Source organism: Lissotriton helveticus, chromosome 11 (assembly GCF_964261635.1).
Source record: "Lissotriton helveticus chromosome 11, aLisHel1.1, whole genome shotgun sequence".
Classification (NCBI taxonomy): Eukaryota; Metazoa; Chordata; class Amphibia; order Caudata; family Salamandridae; genus Lissotriton; species Lissotriton helveticus.
The window spans coordinates 52,385,032-52,401,068 of NC_136072.1; the positions used below are offsets into that span (position 1 = coordinate 52,385,032).

The window sequence follows — 16,037 nt, forward strand, 5'->3', positions numbered from 1 at the left end:
AGACTCTACCTAGCCCATGATAAAAATAACAAATGTCAGGACCACTTTCATTTTCGTACTGAAACAGATGGGCACAGAGTGTCCTAATACTTTTCCTACTCTAATCTCCCTAACCCCATGAGTGGTTCAACACTAGTTCCTGTCCGAGTACCCATGTGATTCCTTCTCTTGATTTTACAATCTTTAGCAAATTCTGTGTGTGTTCCTGCTCAGGAGACCCATATTGCAGTCCAAAGTGCTGTTTCAATGTTCCTGACTCCATTGGCTTGGGGATGAGAGTTTGCACCATGCATTTTCCATCAGCTGTGGGGCCTTCAGGCATGTCTGCTGCCCTGATCATGCCTCTGCTTGTCTGGGGGATGAAAGCAACAAAACGGGGTTCCCTACTAACAGGGATCCCTGTGTCCTGATAACTTGTGAGGGTTGTAGCTGCTGAGGGGGTTAGAGTCGACAGCTGCTGTGCTCCCCACATTAGACACAGCCTCTCAAGACCTCTCATTCACAACTCACCCAACTGTGAACAGTAGACCTCAGATAGAAGTGACAAAGGGAAGAGGAATAAAGAATCACAAATACTGTAGGATCTAAGCCAGCATTGGGCTGAGCTGTTTTTAGATATGGGTAAAGTGGGCACCCGCCCAGGTCTCCCACCTTTCATGACGCCCTTGATAAAGTGATGATTGAGTGAATTAAAAACAGATTGTTTTTTTTAATTTGACAGCTGGACATGCCCTCTCTGGCCAGCCCTGAACCTCATATTCTGTCAGTTTGTTGCAATTACATTCTCACTGCTTCTACCTGACCTCTTTGTTTACCTCTCTGTCTACCTCTCTGTCTCTTTTTATCAACTTGTCTCTACATCTCTAGGTTTGTGGCACCTCTCTCTAATTCTCTCTTCACTCTTCCTACCTCATCCATGTCTACCTCACCTCTCTCTAACAGCACCTTTCTACCCTCTCTACCTCTATGTGCCTTTCTCCCTCATTATCTCAACCTCTCTCCTGTCTCTCTGCTTTAGCTCTCTCTTCTTCTCAGGATTCTCCCTGTCTCTCACTGCTCTCTTTCCATCACAGCTTGCTGTATCTTTCCTTCAGTCACTTTCCTTCTCTCAAGGTCTCTGCTCTCTCTTTACCTCATATGTCTACCTCTCTCCATCTCTGTATAACGCACCTCTCTTTATCTCTCTCGGCCCTCTCACTGCCCCAGAATTCTTTATAATACATCTATCTCTCCCCCACATCAAACTCTACCTCACATATCTCTCACTACCTCATCTTTCTCCAGAGCAGCTCTTCTCTCTCTCTCTCTCTCTCTCTCTCTCTCTCTCTCTCTGACTGTCTACCTAACCTGACATTTTATGTCAGCATTTGCTTAATACCTCACCTAACCACCCTTCCTCTCTCTCTTTCTACCTCTGTTGCCTCTCCCTCACCTCTCTCACTATCTTACTCCTTTCCCTCCTAGCTGTCTTTGTTTAGTTCTATCTCCCTTTCTCTAACATTACCTTTCCTTCATCTAAATTCTACTAATCACCGGGGAGCGGATTTTTTTATAGCGACCGGCTCCCGAGCAGTAAGTTGGCGAGCTCGAGTGAGATTTGGCATCCCCTAGCGTGACTTCTGGTTGCTAGGAGGACATCCGGTGAGATTATCTAACGCGGGCGGTCACTGGAGGTCGTGACCATTTAAGGTCAGAAGGCCGCCGCTCGAGTAGAAAATCTTCTTGAGTGGCAGCAAAATCAATTTGAGTAGAAAATTGAGCCGAGAATAGGATACGGGCATTGTTGCTTTGGTTGTTCTTCTGAGTATTTCCACAGTCCCTCGCTTTCATCTGTCCTGCTACTTTTCCCTCTGTACTGTCCTGGTTGTTCACTAGTCTCTTTCTGTTTATCATTCTCAAATCTCCTACCCCCAGAGGCATTTTGCATAAACTGCAATTCTTCTAAATTCTTGTATTTTGTCAAGATTGACATTCATGTCTGACACCCCACCAAAGTGCTTCCCTAAATAGTCTTCAACCTCTCGGAAACCCCTTGCAGGCCTTTGTCTAAAAACATACTTTCGAGGTTGACGCAGTGCTAAAAACGGGCACAAACATTTTTATGTCCGTTGTTAGGATTGCGATTTGTACTATAATCCCGTATTGATCTGCTCATGTCTGGTGGGTGTGCACCATAGGACAGTGAACAAAATGACAATTGACATGAATGATGCTTGGATTGATTGACTGCAGTTGAGGTTGAGGTCAGGCGTCACATTCATTATTCACTTTTTTGTTCTTCTGGTACAGGTAGACATGCTACTGTAGTTGGTAAAATTACATCAAAGCCACCATCCATTTACTATGGATTTCCAACAGCAGTGTGATGAGCCATTAATTGGGTTTTTATTTGACAAGAGAACCTCCGCTAGAAAGATTGGCTAATTGTACAACAGCTTGCCACCCCTTATGTCCCTCCCCGCACACTCAGATCCTCTACTCAAGCGAAATTCCAAGTCCCGAGAATTAAATTATCTCGTATGGGAGGACGTTCTTTTTCTTATCTCGGCCCCACTCTCTGGAATTCGCTTCCATTGCCCCTTCGGTTACAATCTGATCTTCTATCCTTCCGTAGATGCATAAAAACTTGGCTTTTCAGCCAATAGTCTTTTTCCTTTTCTCCCTGCTTCCTCTGTGAGCGCCGGGAAACCCCTTGGGGTAGCTGTGCGCTGTTATATAAATTTAAATAAATAAAAAAATAAAATAAAATAAATAAATAAATTGTCGACTAGTCAATAGAAATGATACCAAATATTATTGGGAATTCTGTGAAATCTAAGCCTTGAATAGGTGTGGTTAGGGTTACATCTTATGATAACAGAGTATAGTTTACTCCCTTATGCGCATGATGCAGAGTGATGAAAGATACATTTTGGTTTGATGGTTTATCCCCTTCCATGCTGATGACGGCCCCCAGCCGTCATGCACTACAGTGCTCGTGTGCTGATGACGGCTGGGGGCCGTCATGATCGCACCCGCGCTGAAATCTTCAGCACGGGAGCGGAATCGGCCCAGCATGCAAGGGGTTATAAAGCATCAGAGACTGGGATTGGGACTTTAGTGAATTCAGTTAATACTTTAATTTTCTTTTCACTTCACTTTGTTTAAGCGTATTTAGGACCATCATATTCCATGCCTTATGACTGCTTCTGTTATAAGATAAACCCATTAGTTAAAGTTTTATGAGCTTTTGGATTTGAATAAGATTTCTACCAATGATATCCCTCTGGATGCATCCAAAGCTCTGGTTTGAATTGCAATTGTTTGTAAGGCATAACTGGAGGTGCATTGGGGAATTGAGAGGACATCCAAAAATGGACAATGAAGGTCCGGTTTTACTCAGAATGCCTGCCAATGACTGACATTAAATCAAATCAGATTTTTATCTATTATTCAGATGAAAAACGAAATCTGTAATATTATAAATTAAACAGTAATATTGTGAGAGTGGTGAGAAAAGTTGAAAACTGTTGTTGTATAGATTAAGAAAAAGAGATAAATCAAGGGTCATTTGATGAGTTATTGAAGAAAAACAACAATGTAGTATATGGGTTATATTCAGATGATTTTAAAGCTGGAAATGAGGACAGTGGCGTACTTTTGAGTGAATCGGATATACCTAGCGTTAAAGAGATAACGAGTCCAGAGAAGAAATGTGATATATCCATTTAGAAAACATGGAACTTTATTGCTAGAATGACTGGAGTGAAGTCCCTGATTCTGTGGGATACCAGTTGAATTTTGCTATTATTATGAAAAGGTGTTGATTTCTTGCTCAATCATGTTTTTAATGATGTAATGAATTTCCACACTAAACCTATGATATGGTATCAAGCATTTCTATTTATTTTGTAGTTATTTATAAAGTTTTATATAGCGCAAACATGACCCAAGAGGATATCAGAGCGCTTCACAAGTGGTCAAGAGGGAGGAAACAGTAAAACAAAAAACATAAAAAAAGAGCGAAACGGGATGTGGAGTGTCTGCTATTGAGGCAGGAGACCACCACAGCATCCATGCCACCCACTCAATATACAAGAATATAGCAGGCCAAAACTCTACAAGTGTATAAGAAATGTGTCAAAATGGTTTCGGCTAGTAGAGCTCTAAAGTAAAAAAATGTTAATTTGTAGCACTTTTTAAATTTGGTGTTTGAGGGGTTCAGTCTGATGTCAGGGGGCAGGGAGTTCCAAATTCTCGGCGCAGAACCTGTGATGGACAGATTGAAAATATTATTTTTACAGAATTTCAGCAGCAAGGTGCTGGATATGATATATATTCTTCTTAAAGCTGGAAACAAGGAGGAAGAGTACCCACATTGTAGTCCTATTTTCTTCCTAGGTGTTATTTTGTCATTTTTGTAGGAATTATGATGTTTTTTTTGAAAAAGGTAATTCAGAACTTAGTGACTCCTCGTCGTGTTGGATTTATAAAAGGAACAAAAGGATCCAGGAGCACCCACCAGATAAAAAATAATAGTAATAATTTGATAAAAGGCGTTATTTTGTTATAGAGCTTATATGCAGAATAAGCTGCATATACTTGACATGTCTTGTAGGGGTGCATGTATTGATAGACTTGTATAAATCTTAAATGTTTAATTTTTATTTGCTCCTTGATGTATTGAGGTGTTAAACTGGTAGATAAAATGTACATTTTGCCCAGACAGTATTGATGTGTGTTAAAACCACAAAATAGCATATTATTATGGTCACGGAATGTGTGGCATTATGCTGCATAACTTGCCTTTTCTTGCCACATAAAGTAATTAAAGTAATATGGCCTTTCAAATCCAAAGCTCTATTTTAGCAGTGACATTTTGGAACCTCTGTGTATCTAAGAGGGGGAAAATACAATCAAAGAAGGTGCCTGTGGCCCCAGTTTTTTAATATTTATTTCAGAATGTGTCATTGAGCTTGGAGTGATGGAGTTGAAGAAAGGAAATAAAGCTCTAAATTCCTTCATGCAAACCTCAGAAAAAAAAGACTAGACATCTATGTGATGTAAGATTTTTTTTAAAAAAAAGAACACTTATTGCAACATGCAGTGCTAAGTTTAGTGGACGAAGAGAGAATTACAAGCATAAAATGAAAAGACAGAGATTGTGGCAATTATTCCATTTGAAATGGAAGAAAGACAAATTCAGATTGTGATCTAGAAAAATATGCTCCTTTCATTGTAAAGGTTGTAAAAAAAAAATCGGAAAACTGGTTTCATTTGAACATCGTGTTTGGCTGCAACCATGTGGGTTACCGCGTTTCGGAGAACTAATAACAAGATTATGGGCCAGATGTAGGTAGGCTTTTACCGGTCGGTAACGGCCGAAATCGTCCGTTACCAACCGGTAAACGCCTTTTCCTATGTAGGAGGCTATTTTACCGATTTAGTAAATAACGAATCGGTATTTACCGATTCGGTATTTACCGAATCGGTAAATGAGATATAGGAAGAATTCGTTATTTACCACCAACTATTAGTTGGTGGTAAATAAGGAATTCCTATGTAAATGCATAAATGTGCATTTACACCTGTGCCATATGACAGACATACATGCCGTTAGGGCATGTATGTATGCCACATGTGCCCACCAGGACAAATCAGGGGTGCAACAGGGTGTCAAAGTGCCACCCGTGACTTTTTCCCAATTTTACCGAATTGGTAATTACTGATTCGGTAATTGACATTCATTCCTATGGGCCTTCAGGAATGAATGGCAAATACCGAATCGGTAATTACCGATTCAGTAAATACCGAATCTTAACGATTTGGTATTTTTTTCTGATTAATTACCTACATAGGATTTACCGATTCTAAAACACCGGTATTTTAGAATCGGTAAAACCTATTTACCTACATCTAGCCCTATATACTGTAAAATCTGGATGGCTGAAATTTACTTTGGAGGTTATTTAGAGTTTGGCCAATGTTCAACTTCCTCCAAAAAGTGGTGGATGTCCTCTCCAAACTACTTAAAGCCTGATTACAACTTTGGTGGTGCACCACTGGGTCTGCCGCACAGCCAAAGCTGTGGTCAGTCTAACCGCCAGATTAGGAGTTTCCTCCTGTCTGGCGGGCTTTGTTTTTGACGTTCTCATGGCGGTGCCCTGAAAATGGGCACCATAATGGGAACGCCAAACACAGTTCCTGCACGGCATGGAATGTAAATTGCATGCTGTGCAGGAACTGGGCTGCATGCATAGAGGGGGCACATGTTATGCCCCCTTGCATGGACCCCAGGGCGCAGAGGCACAAGGAGGCGCTGACGGATCCCCTTTGTTTCCTCTCCACCAGGGTTTTCATGGAGGAGGAACCACCATGAAAACCATGGCGGAGAGGAAACTTTTAATATGCTTGGCGGGACCGCAGCGATCCTGCAAAGCATAGCTTCCTGACCACCGCAACACTGTCGGAGAACCGAGGTTCTCTCGCAGCTGCAGCGCGGCACTGGTGGTCTAACCACCCTAATCGTAATAGGGGGGTTGGGAGACCCCACAAATCTGGCAGTCCATTGACCGCCAGACTCGTATACATGTCTATACACTCGAAACCTGCAGATGGGACATCGGTCCTTTTTTGACTGATGTCCTGCATCAGCCAGACTCCAAATACCCCGTAAGTTGCAAATGGATCCCATGAGGTGTGGCGCCGCGGCCAGGGCGACTGACGCTGGAATCTGGGGACCACGGTTCGATACCCGGCTCCGGCGGCAGGTTAGCCCAGCACCATGTGACTCTGGGCAATAGCTCGCTTAATCTTCCCGACGGCCCCCAGCGCCTAGAGACCCTTACGGGTGATTGTGCGCTTTACAAATGTGGACTTTACTTTACTTTTAATCAAATGACGGCTCCAACATAAAGGGTAGAGAAAACAAAGTTCTCTTCACCCAGTCCTGAGCCTCTGGCAATCACCACAATAGGCATTCAAGAATGTTCCTTTGTTTGATGATGCTTGCTTGGGTTTTGAAACCTATTGTGACACCATTCACCGGAAGCCCCCTTTAGAGCCAGAGGGTCCTTTAAGCTTGCATGTTCATACTCTGCAATTCAAGTAACCTCTCCAAAGCTCTTAGAGCAGAAACCTAGGCTACCCAATGGTGTTGCCCTTTCAGAATAAAAAGGGGGTGTGATCAGACTGTCTCTGAAGCAGCACCTAAACTCTGGAACTCTTTACCCCTCTCTCTTAGGAAGACACATACCCTCCGCATCCTCAATGCTAAACCCGAGAACCTGCAAACAAGGAGAGCTAATACTGTGAAAAGCGAAACTTGCTGCTAATGCGCATACTCAAATCTAGGCTAACGCCTTCAGATCCACGGGGGCACTTGGATTCAGGCACACTCTACATGCGTGTCTACCCCAGGTGGTCATACATGACCACCTAGGATAGACACGCTTTTAGATGTCCTCCCTTTTCTACTGCTCTCCTACCGATATGTTGGCACCTGTTATTTTAATGTGTCTACCTACCTCATGCGTTGTAATGGATTGCTACTGATGGGACCAGTGTATGGTAAACACCTGATTGTAGGGCACACTCTATTGATGAACATGCATGTAGATATTGTGGAACACTTATCTCTTGCATTCTTGCTCTGTGCAGCAGTCATCTTGGTATGTATGCAACAACAGTAAGGTATGACCATCTCTGTACATTGCTTTGATGCCAATGAGATCTTGTCTGCTATAGAGAACCATGTAAATTAAGAAATACAAAATATGAATGTGATATGATGGTACAGCTATCCACAAAGGCCACATCTGTAACACCTGTGCCAGAGAGGGTGATTGTCCCTGTTCAGAACACTCCATTATGTTTACATTGTGTTGAGTTTCCTCTTTGTGATCTCCTTGTGCAGGTAAATCTGTTGGAATCGTGACCACTACCCGTGTGCAACACGCTTCTCCTGCGGGTTGCTACGCCCATATCGCGGAGAGGGATTGGTACGCAGATTCTGAGATGCCGTCAGCGGTGCGAAACGAAGGGTGCACTGATATCGCTCACCAGCTCGTGACCAACGTGGACATCGATGTAAGTGTAGAGCACAAAGAAACAAGAGGTGTGACTAACTCATTCGCTCATTTATGTACACACGTATCAACTTATGTATCCATCCACTTTCTTCTACTCATTCACCCATGCACTTGCATGTTCACCCAGACTCTAAATCAGTCTGTGACTCAATTGCTGTACAAGGTATACACTCACTTAATCAATTACTAATTTACGTTCTCACTTGGCTATTCACTCACTAAAATGCACTAACCCATGCACCACTTATAAAATCTCTTCAGATTTTACTTGCTCCCTCATCAAATACTTCCTCTCTGTCTTCATTTCCTCCATTTTCTCTTTCCTCTCATAAAGCCTTTTCTTTTTTCTTTCGGTCTCTTCCCTACTGTCCCTCTCTGGTTCTTGTTGTGTGCACTGGCTTTTGTTTCACTTTCCCTCTGTATCTCTATTCCTCACTGCCCAGGTGTACATTTTTGCCCTCTACATGTCTGTCCTCTCTTCATGTCCTCTCTTCTTAGTTGTCTAAAACGCTCCCTCTTTTTGTAATATCTGTATCTACCAATTTATAGGTGTGTGTGGGTATGCTTTGCCTGTGATCATGTCTGTTCTTATGTCACATCCTCTGTCCACAACCGGATGTACTCCACTGTCCTGACTACATCCCACCATATTTTGAGATATCCTCCTGCCTGACAGAGAGCTCTCTGCCCTCAGAGCAGCTGCCTCTACAGAGGCTTGTCTGAAGACACTGAAGCTTTGCTGTGTGATCCCATGCTCAGTGCACCCGTACGGCAAAGTAACACTGAAGCTTTGCTGTGAGATCCCCTTGCTCAGTGCACCCGTACGGCAAAGTTACGCTGCAGCTTTGCTGTGTGATCCCGTGCTCAGTGCACCCGTACGGCAAAGTTACACTGAAGCTTTGCTGTGTGATCCCATGCTCAGTGCACCCGTACGGCAAAGTTACACTGACGCTTTGCTGTGTGATTCCATGCTCAGTGCACCCGTACGGCAAAGTTACCCTGCAGCTTTGCTGTGTGATCCCATGCTCAGTGCACCCGTACGGCAAAGTTACGCTGCAGCTTTGCTGTGTGATCCCATGCTCAGTGCACCCGTACGGCAAAGTTACGCTGCAGCTTTGCTGTGTGATCCCATGCTCAGTGCACCCGTACGGCTAAGTTACACTGAAGCTTTGCTGTGTGATCCCATGCTCAGCGCACCCGTACGACAAAGTTACACTGAAGCTTTGCTGTGTGATCCCATGCTCAGTGCACCCGTACGGCAAAGTTACACTGAAGCTTTGCTGTGTGATCCCATGCTCAGTGCACCCGTACGGCAAAGTTACACTGAAGCTTTGCTGTGGGATCCCATGCTCAGTGCACCTGTACGGCAAAGTTACACTGAAGCTTTGCTGTATGATCCCATGCTCAGTGCACCCGTACAGGAAAGTTACGCTGCAGCTTTGCTGTGTGATCCCATGCTCAGTGCACCCGTACGGCAAAGTTACTCTGCAGCTTTGCTGTGTGATTCCATGCTCAGTGCAGCCATACGGCAAAGTTACACTGACGCTTTGCTGTGTGATTTCATGCTCAGCGTACCCATACGGCAAAGTTGCACTGCAGCTTTGCTATGTGATCCCTTGCTCAGCGCACCCATATGGCAAAGTTACACTGCAGCTTTGCTGTGTGATCCTGTGCTCAGTGCAGCCGTACGGCAAAGTTACACTGCAGCTTTGCTGTGTGATCCCTTGCTCAGCGCACCCATATGGCAAAGTTACACTGACGCTTTGCTGTGTGATTCCATGCTCAGCGCACCCATATGGCAAAGTTACACTGCAGCTTTGCTGTGTGATCCCTTGCTCAGCGCACCAATACGGCAAAGTTACACTGCAGCTTTGCTGTGTGATCCCGTGCTCAGTGCACCCGTACGGCAAAGTTACACTGCAGCTTTGCTGTGTGATCCCATGCTCAGTGCACCCGTATGGCAAATGCTCAGTGCACCCGTACGTCAAAGTTACGCTGAAGCTTTGCTGTGTGATCCCATGGTCAATGCACCCATACAGCAAAGTTACGCTGACGTTTTGCTGTGTGATCCCATGCCCAGTGCACCCGTACGGCAAAGTTACACTGACGCTTTGCTGTGTGATCCCATGCTCAGTGCACCCATACGGCAAAGTTACACTGAAGCTTTGCTATGTGATCCCATGCTCAGTGCACCCGTAATGCAACGTTTTTTATTCTTCTAAAATTAACTGCCAAAATGGGAGTTTGTTTTTGAAAAACAACAAAGTAAATGTTCCTGACATCCTGTGAGGTTTCTTCCAGCTTGTGCGGGTCACTTATTTGTTATCCTGTTCGGGATCCCATGCTCAGTGCACCTGTACGGCAAAGTTACACTGAAGCTTTGCTGTATGATCCCATGCTCAGTGCACCCGTACAGGAAAGTTACGCTGCAGCTTTGCTGTGTGATCCCATGCTCAGTGCACCCGTACGGCAAAGTTACTCTGCAGCTTTGCTGTGTGATTCCATGCTCAGTGCACCCGTACGGCAAAGTTACACTGACGCTTTGCTGTGTGATTCCATGCTCAGCGCACCCATACGGCAAAGTTGCACTGCAGCTTTGCTATGTGATCCCTTGCTCAGCGCACCCATATGGCAAAGTTACACTGCAGCTTTGCTGTGTGATCCTGTGCTCAGTGCAGCCGTACGGCAAAGTTACACTGCAGCTTTGCTGTGTGATCCCTTGCTCAGCGCACCCATATGGCAAAGTTACACTGACGCTTTGCTGTGTGATTCCATGCTCAGCGCACCCATATGGCAAAGTTACACTGCAGCTTTGCTGTGTGATCCCTTGCTCAGCGCACCAATACGGCAAAGTTACACTGCAGCTTTGCTGTGTGATCCCGTGCTCAGTGCACCCGTACGGCAAAGTTACACTGCAGCTTTGCTGTGTGATCCCATGCTCAGTGCACCCGTACGGCAAATGCTCAGTGCACCCGTACGTCAAAGTTACGCTGAAGCTTTGCTGTGTGAACCCATGGTCAATGCACCCATACAGCAAAGTTACGCTGACGTTTTGCTGTGTGATCCCATGCCCAGTGCACCCGTACGGCAAAGTTACACTGACGCTTTGCTGTGTGATCCCATGCTCAGTGCACCCGTAATGCAACGTTTTTTATTCTTCTAAAATTAACTGCCAAAATGGGAGTTTGTTTTTGAAAAACAACAAAGTAAATGTTCCTGACATCCTGGGAGGTTTCTTTCAGCTTGTGCGGGTCACTTATTTGTTATCCTGTTCGGGACTGCCAAGCTTCCCCTGGTTGTCCCAAAGAAGTAAATAAAAGGGCATTGGAACATCTGCCCTAAGTAGGGCGAAGAGTCTAAGGTACTTTGACTGAGGTTCCAATGCCAGGTGAGCCTTTGGTCAAAGGTCTCCACCAGGGAAGCTAGCTCCACCAGTGGAAACATGATGGTTCACCCAACTCTAAAAAACATTGAGCAAACTGGGAGGTTGACAGACGGGGTGCTCTGCCAACATGGAGAATTTACAAATGAAGGGAGAAAAAAGAGTGAAAGTCGTTGGTTTCATTCTTTGAAGCCAAACCCAGATGTGAAGGTGCGAGAGGGAAGACAGGAAGGCGAGGACATGTAAGGAAGAGCTGGTAATGAAACTGGTTGAGACTGGACGTCGCAATAGCTGGTATGCTCAGAAAGTACGTGGTGGCGAGCACTGAAAAAGACACAATAGAAATTTGTGCCACCCTTCTAAAAGATTTAACGATACGTTGTGTGTTTGGATCTTGAATTATGAGTTCCAATCAACTGTGCAGTTATTCTCTTCTCTCGGAGAATCACACACCATGTTCAGAATCTTTGTTTCTCATCTAATGTCCTATCTCTCTGCATTTTATACCTTTCTTGTTGTGTTAAATCAATTATTACTATTATCAGTCTCCTACATTATCAGGAAAGACCTCATGGTGGATGCTACATCTGGGGACATTCTCTGGTGGTGACATTGTCTTGTGGTGGCTGGAAGTGGTGTGATGTGAAGAGAATATTGTTCAGAGTTCAGAAGGATCTTTCTTCTAGAAGCTGATACTTCTAGGTGCATCATTGCTTATGCCCCAGCCTACTTTAGACAAGCCCAGACTTCATGTCACTTCTAAACCTGAGAATGGCCATGGTGCGCTTACCCTTGTAAATGTGCAGACCTGCTCTCTTGTTCCTTCTCATAAGCACAGACTCTTTCCTGACCCACGCTAGTCAAGTTAGACTAGCAGCGTTAGCCTGTTGCACAACACACTTACTCCTGCCTCTCTAGCCTGGATTTGACTTCGGGATCTTCGATTCACTAATCTTTGCATCCAAAGCCCCCAATGTTCTTCTTGTCACTACCTTAGCACTGACCTTCCACTCCCTATAGAAAGCAAGGACAAGTGTGAACCTAAAAAGCATCAGTTCTCATAGACTATTCTCTCTCCAATCAGGTCTTCTCAGGACCAACCACTCTACACAAAATATCAGGTTGGAGAACCCAGTGCAGTAACCAGCTAAGTAGACTATGATCATGAGAAAAAGAGACCTGCAGAGCAACTCAAAGCTGCCCGCCTACTGAAAACAACATACTGCACCTGTCTCTTTCTCTCTCACACACCTCTTTATCCACCTGGGTGCTGTGTCCAATAACATGATAATTGAACTTTGGTGTTCAGCACACAGAACATGGAAGCACTTCACACATAAGATCACAAAACTCAAAGACAACATCCTTCAATTGCACACCCTACACGCCGTAGCTTGCTGCCCGTTTCAGCAAAGCGCTTCGGTGCCCCTCAAACAGGTCGTAGGTGGTATATAAATGCTGCAATACAACAACATACAACACAATACATAAGGGATTTTTGTGCCAAGTTATGTGGTACGGGAACCCAAAACTTCAATGTTCTTGTGGTCACACGGTCAAGGTGACATCTGTGTCAAGCGACTGCTTTCTGAAAACATCCATCTTACAATAACACAAAGTACCTGAACAACACTGTGGAAATTGAAAAAGTACTCCGAGCCAGGTGTAGGTTGGATTTATTAGAGCTTAGTTCCAGGTTAAGTTCATTAACAGAAGATAGGATTTTGCAGCTTTGCACAGTTCGTGCAATGACATTGTTAACAATTCCAGACACCTGATCAGAGCCCACAGCAACCACAAGATATGTGGATATTTGGTCGGGTGTTTCTTCTGTTCCTGTACTATGGACTAACCATTTGACAAGAAAGCAATGTTTGGGCTTTTCGGTTTCTACCCACGCACTGTTACTGCCACAGCTGTGGGAGGCAGTTCTAAGAAATTCATGATTGGTGAGAAGAGGGCTGTCCTTCCACCATGCTGGCCATTGCATTACACATTACTTGTTCCCTAGTAGTGCCTAAAACAAGTGTTTTGTACTACATTTCTGTACAACTGCATGTCTTTACCTCGCCACTCCATATAGATAAGCCATGTAACTTGACCAGAAAATGTTCCTTTAAATATAGTTTAGTGCCCCTTGCAAGTTGAGTGGAATGTGACGAAGCCCGCTAGAGGTGTTTTGAGAAAGACCTTCTCAGCGAGATCCCCTTAGTGACAATGAGTGACGGCAGCTGCTTCAGCGTACCTTTCTTGGCTTGTAAAACTCACTGCCTCACAGAATGCCCTCATCAATCAACTGGAGTCTAGATGACCGCTTGGGCATCCATTAGTGGTAGCCTGAGGCATCAGCTTCTACACCCAGTTACCCCTTGCTACACTTGGCACTGCTGTTGCTACCCTTGGTTTCAGGGGTCCTGTAGGCTGCATGGAAACATAAATAAAACATGCATGCAAGAGCTGTGTTTTTCTTTTGCAGTTTTTTCTCCTTCCCTTGGATTTGAACAGTGCAGTAATTCTCCCCAAGCCTAGCACCAGGTATCTATTAGCAGCATCAAGTTATGTTGTGCATCAATTTATAGAGCTTGGGAGCTGCCCTGGAATAAGTCCCACACAGGCCTTTGGATAGACGTTGTCATTACACAGAGTATATACAGTCACTCCAAACCACGAAGCCTGCGTTATTCCTACATATTCCAATGCACTTGTATAAATGGAGCAAAAGTGATCTATCTGGAATGTAGCTTCGGCTGCGGGTCTGCCCGTCAATCACAATGTCCCAGGACTAATAAAGAGCTTGATAAAGGACTGGACATAGGCCTGCTGTAGGTTTGCGACACTCTCAGGACCCCACATAGTGCTCATGTGCAGCGAGCATAATGCCAGTGGTACGGAAGCAGATGTCAAAGCACTGAGAAATAGAACACTGCTGTTGCTGATGGGCATTAGGCAGTGAGGCAGGCCTGTGTCTTGTCAGACATGTCCATCCCAGCACCTACACCTGGAAACTGGCATCGTTCAACTCCCTTGAGGTGGAAAAGGCACTTGATTGTTTAGATTGGGCCTCAATGAGATGTTGGAGCAGAGGTGGTTTACCCCACAATTCAGAAAAAATATTAAACTATTACATAAGTCATTGATTGCCAGCTGTTTTGCTCTTTGAGATAAAAGCACGCAACTAGCCCAGGGTGCCCTCCGTTGTAAACAAGATGATAGAGCCAATGGCTATTGTGCTATGTTGAGGCTTTGTACGGAAATACAGGAGGATCACATCCCTGAGTGACTCTCCAGTTTCATCTCACCTCCACCGAATTAGTTTTAGGGATGGTGGATCATCCTCAGGCTAGAGCCATGTCTAGCACATGTCACATGTCCATGCGATCATCCAGTAGTTACACCTTCATTTCTGAAAAGACTTGTACAATAAATCGATATTAAAATGATCGTTAGTTTCTAACTAAGAAATACCGCAACCTAGTTGTTTTAAAATGCCCATTGAGAAGTCATTTCATGTGGACAAGTTTAAGATCCTAGAGTTTTTTGTTTTGTACATGAAAAGTGGTTACTTTCTCTTTCAAGAAATGGTAAGTTGTAGATAGACCCCGGCAGTTCCCATGTCCCGCTCATGAACACTCCCCCATACAAGACCATTACCAAGATTAAGAATATTAGGGGCCGATTCACAGAACTAACTTAAGACAAAATCCTAAACTTACTACTTTTGGTATTCACAGAAGTTAGGATTTTGTCTTAAGTTTGTCTTAAGACAGACTTAAGACAGACTTAAGTTAGGATTTTGTCTTAAGTCTGTCTTAAGTCTGTCTTAAGACAAACTTAAGACAAAATCCTAACTTCTGTGAATACCAAAAGTAGTGAGTTTTGGATTTTTTCTTAAGTTAGTTCTGTGAATTGGGCCCTACGTGGTGAGCGAAGGGTTCACACTTTTTTCTTCCTGCCCGTTACTCCAAAAGCTCACCGAGCCGCTAAAAACCATCTTCAGCCTGCCGACACTTCCACTCCATGCCCACTCCTGCACCAGCATGTCCACAAGCACCCCCAAATGACACACAACATTTCAAATTCAGACCAATCATTCAATTAGTAGAGACTGGTGAGAAGAAACCATTCATGACCCTCATGAGAGCTATCACTTGTTGTGAGTCCTTCTACAAGGACAGCAGGCAATCTACATTGAGTCATATTTGTTGCCTGCAACTACAAAACCCACTGCCTGCACTGTTGATCAGTCGCAATGAATCCTCGTGCAAGCGTGTTCTGGATGACAAACTTTGTCTATTTTTGTTAGGTCATCCTGGGAGGAGGTAGGAAGTACATGACTCCCAATGGCACCGCGGACCCGGAATACCCCCTTGACGCAAAACAGAATGGGCTTCGTTTAGATGGGAGAAATCTCATCGATGAGTGGGCCAGGAACCGACCGGTAAGTGTGGGAGAATTTTAAGTGATTGTTGCAACACATGCATCCGATGTCAGGAAGTACGCTAGACATTTGTTTGACTACACTATATAATATTTGAAGTATTGCGTATTGTAGTTCTGTAATGAATCCCTTGCCAACTGTTTTACCT

At 44.3% G+C, this 16,037-nt stretch overlaps 1 protein-coding gene across 1 annotated transcript in view; it reads left to right on the forward strand.

Annotated features, from left to right (window-relative positions):
- LOC144791770 (intestinal-type alkaline phosphatase-like) overlaps window positions 1–16,037 on the forward strand; it is a 101,785-nt gene that overhangs the window by 40,308 nt on the left and 45,440 nt on the right. Inside the window, exons 5-6 of the mRNA XM_078666537.1 lie at window positions 7,895–8,067; window positions 15,755–15,889. Coding sequence (XP_078522663.1) covers window positions 7,895–8,067; window positions 15,755–15,889 — 308 coding nt within the window. The remainder of the gene's footprint in view (window positions 1–7,894; window positions 8,068–15,754; window positions 15,890–16,037) is intronic.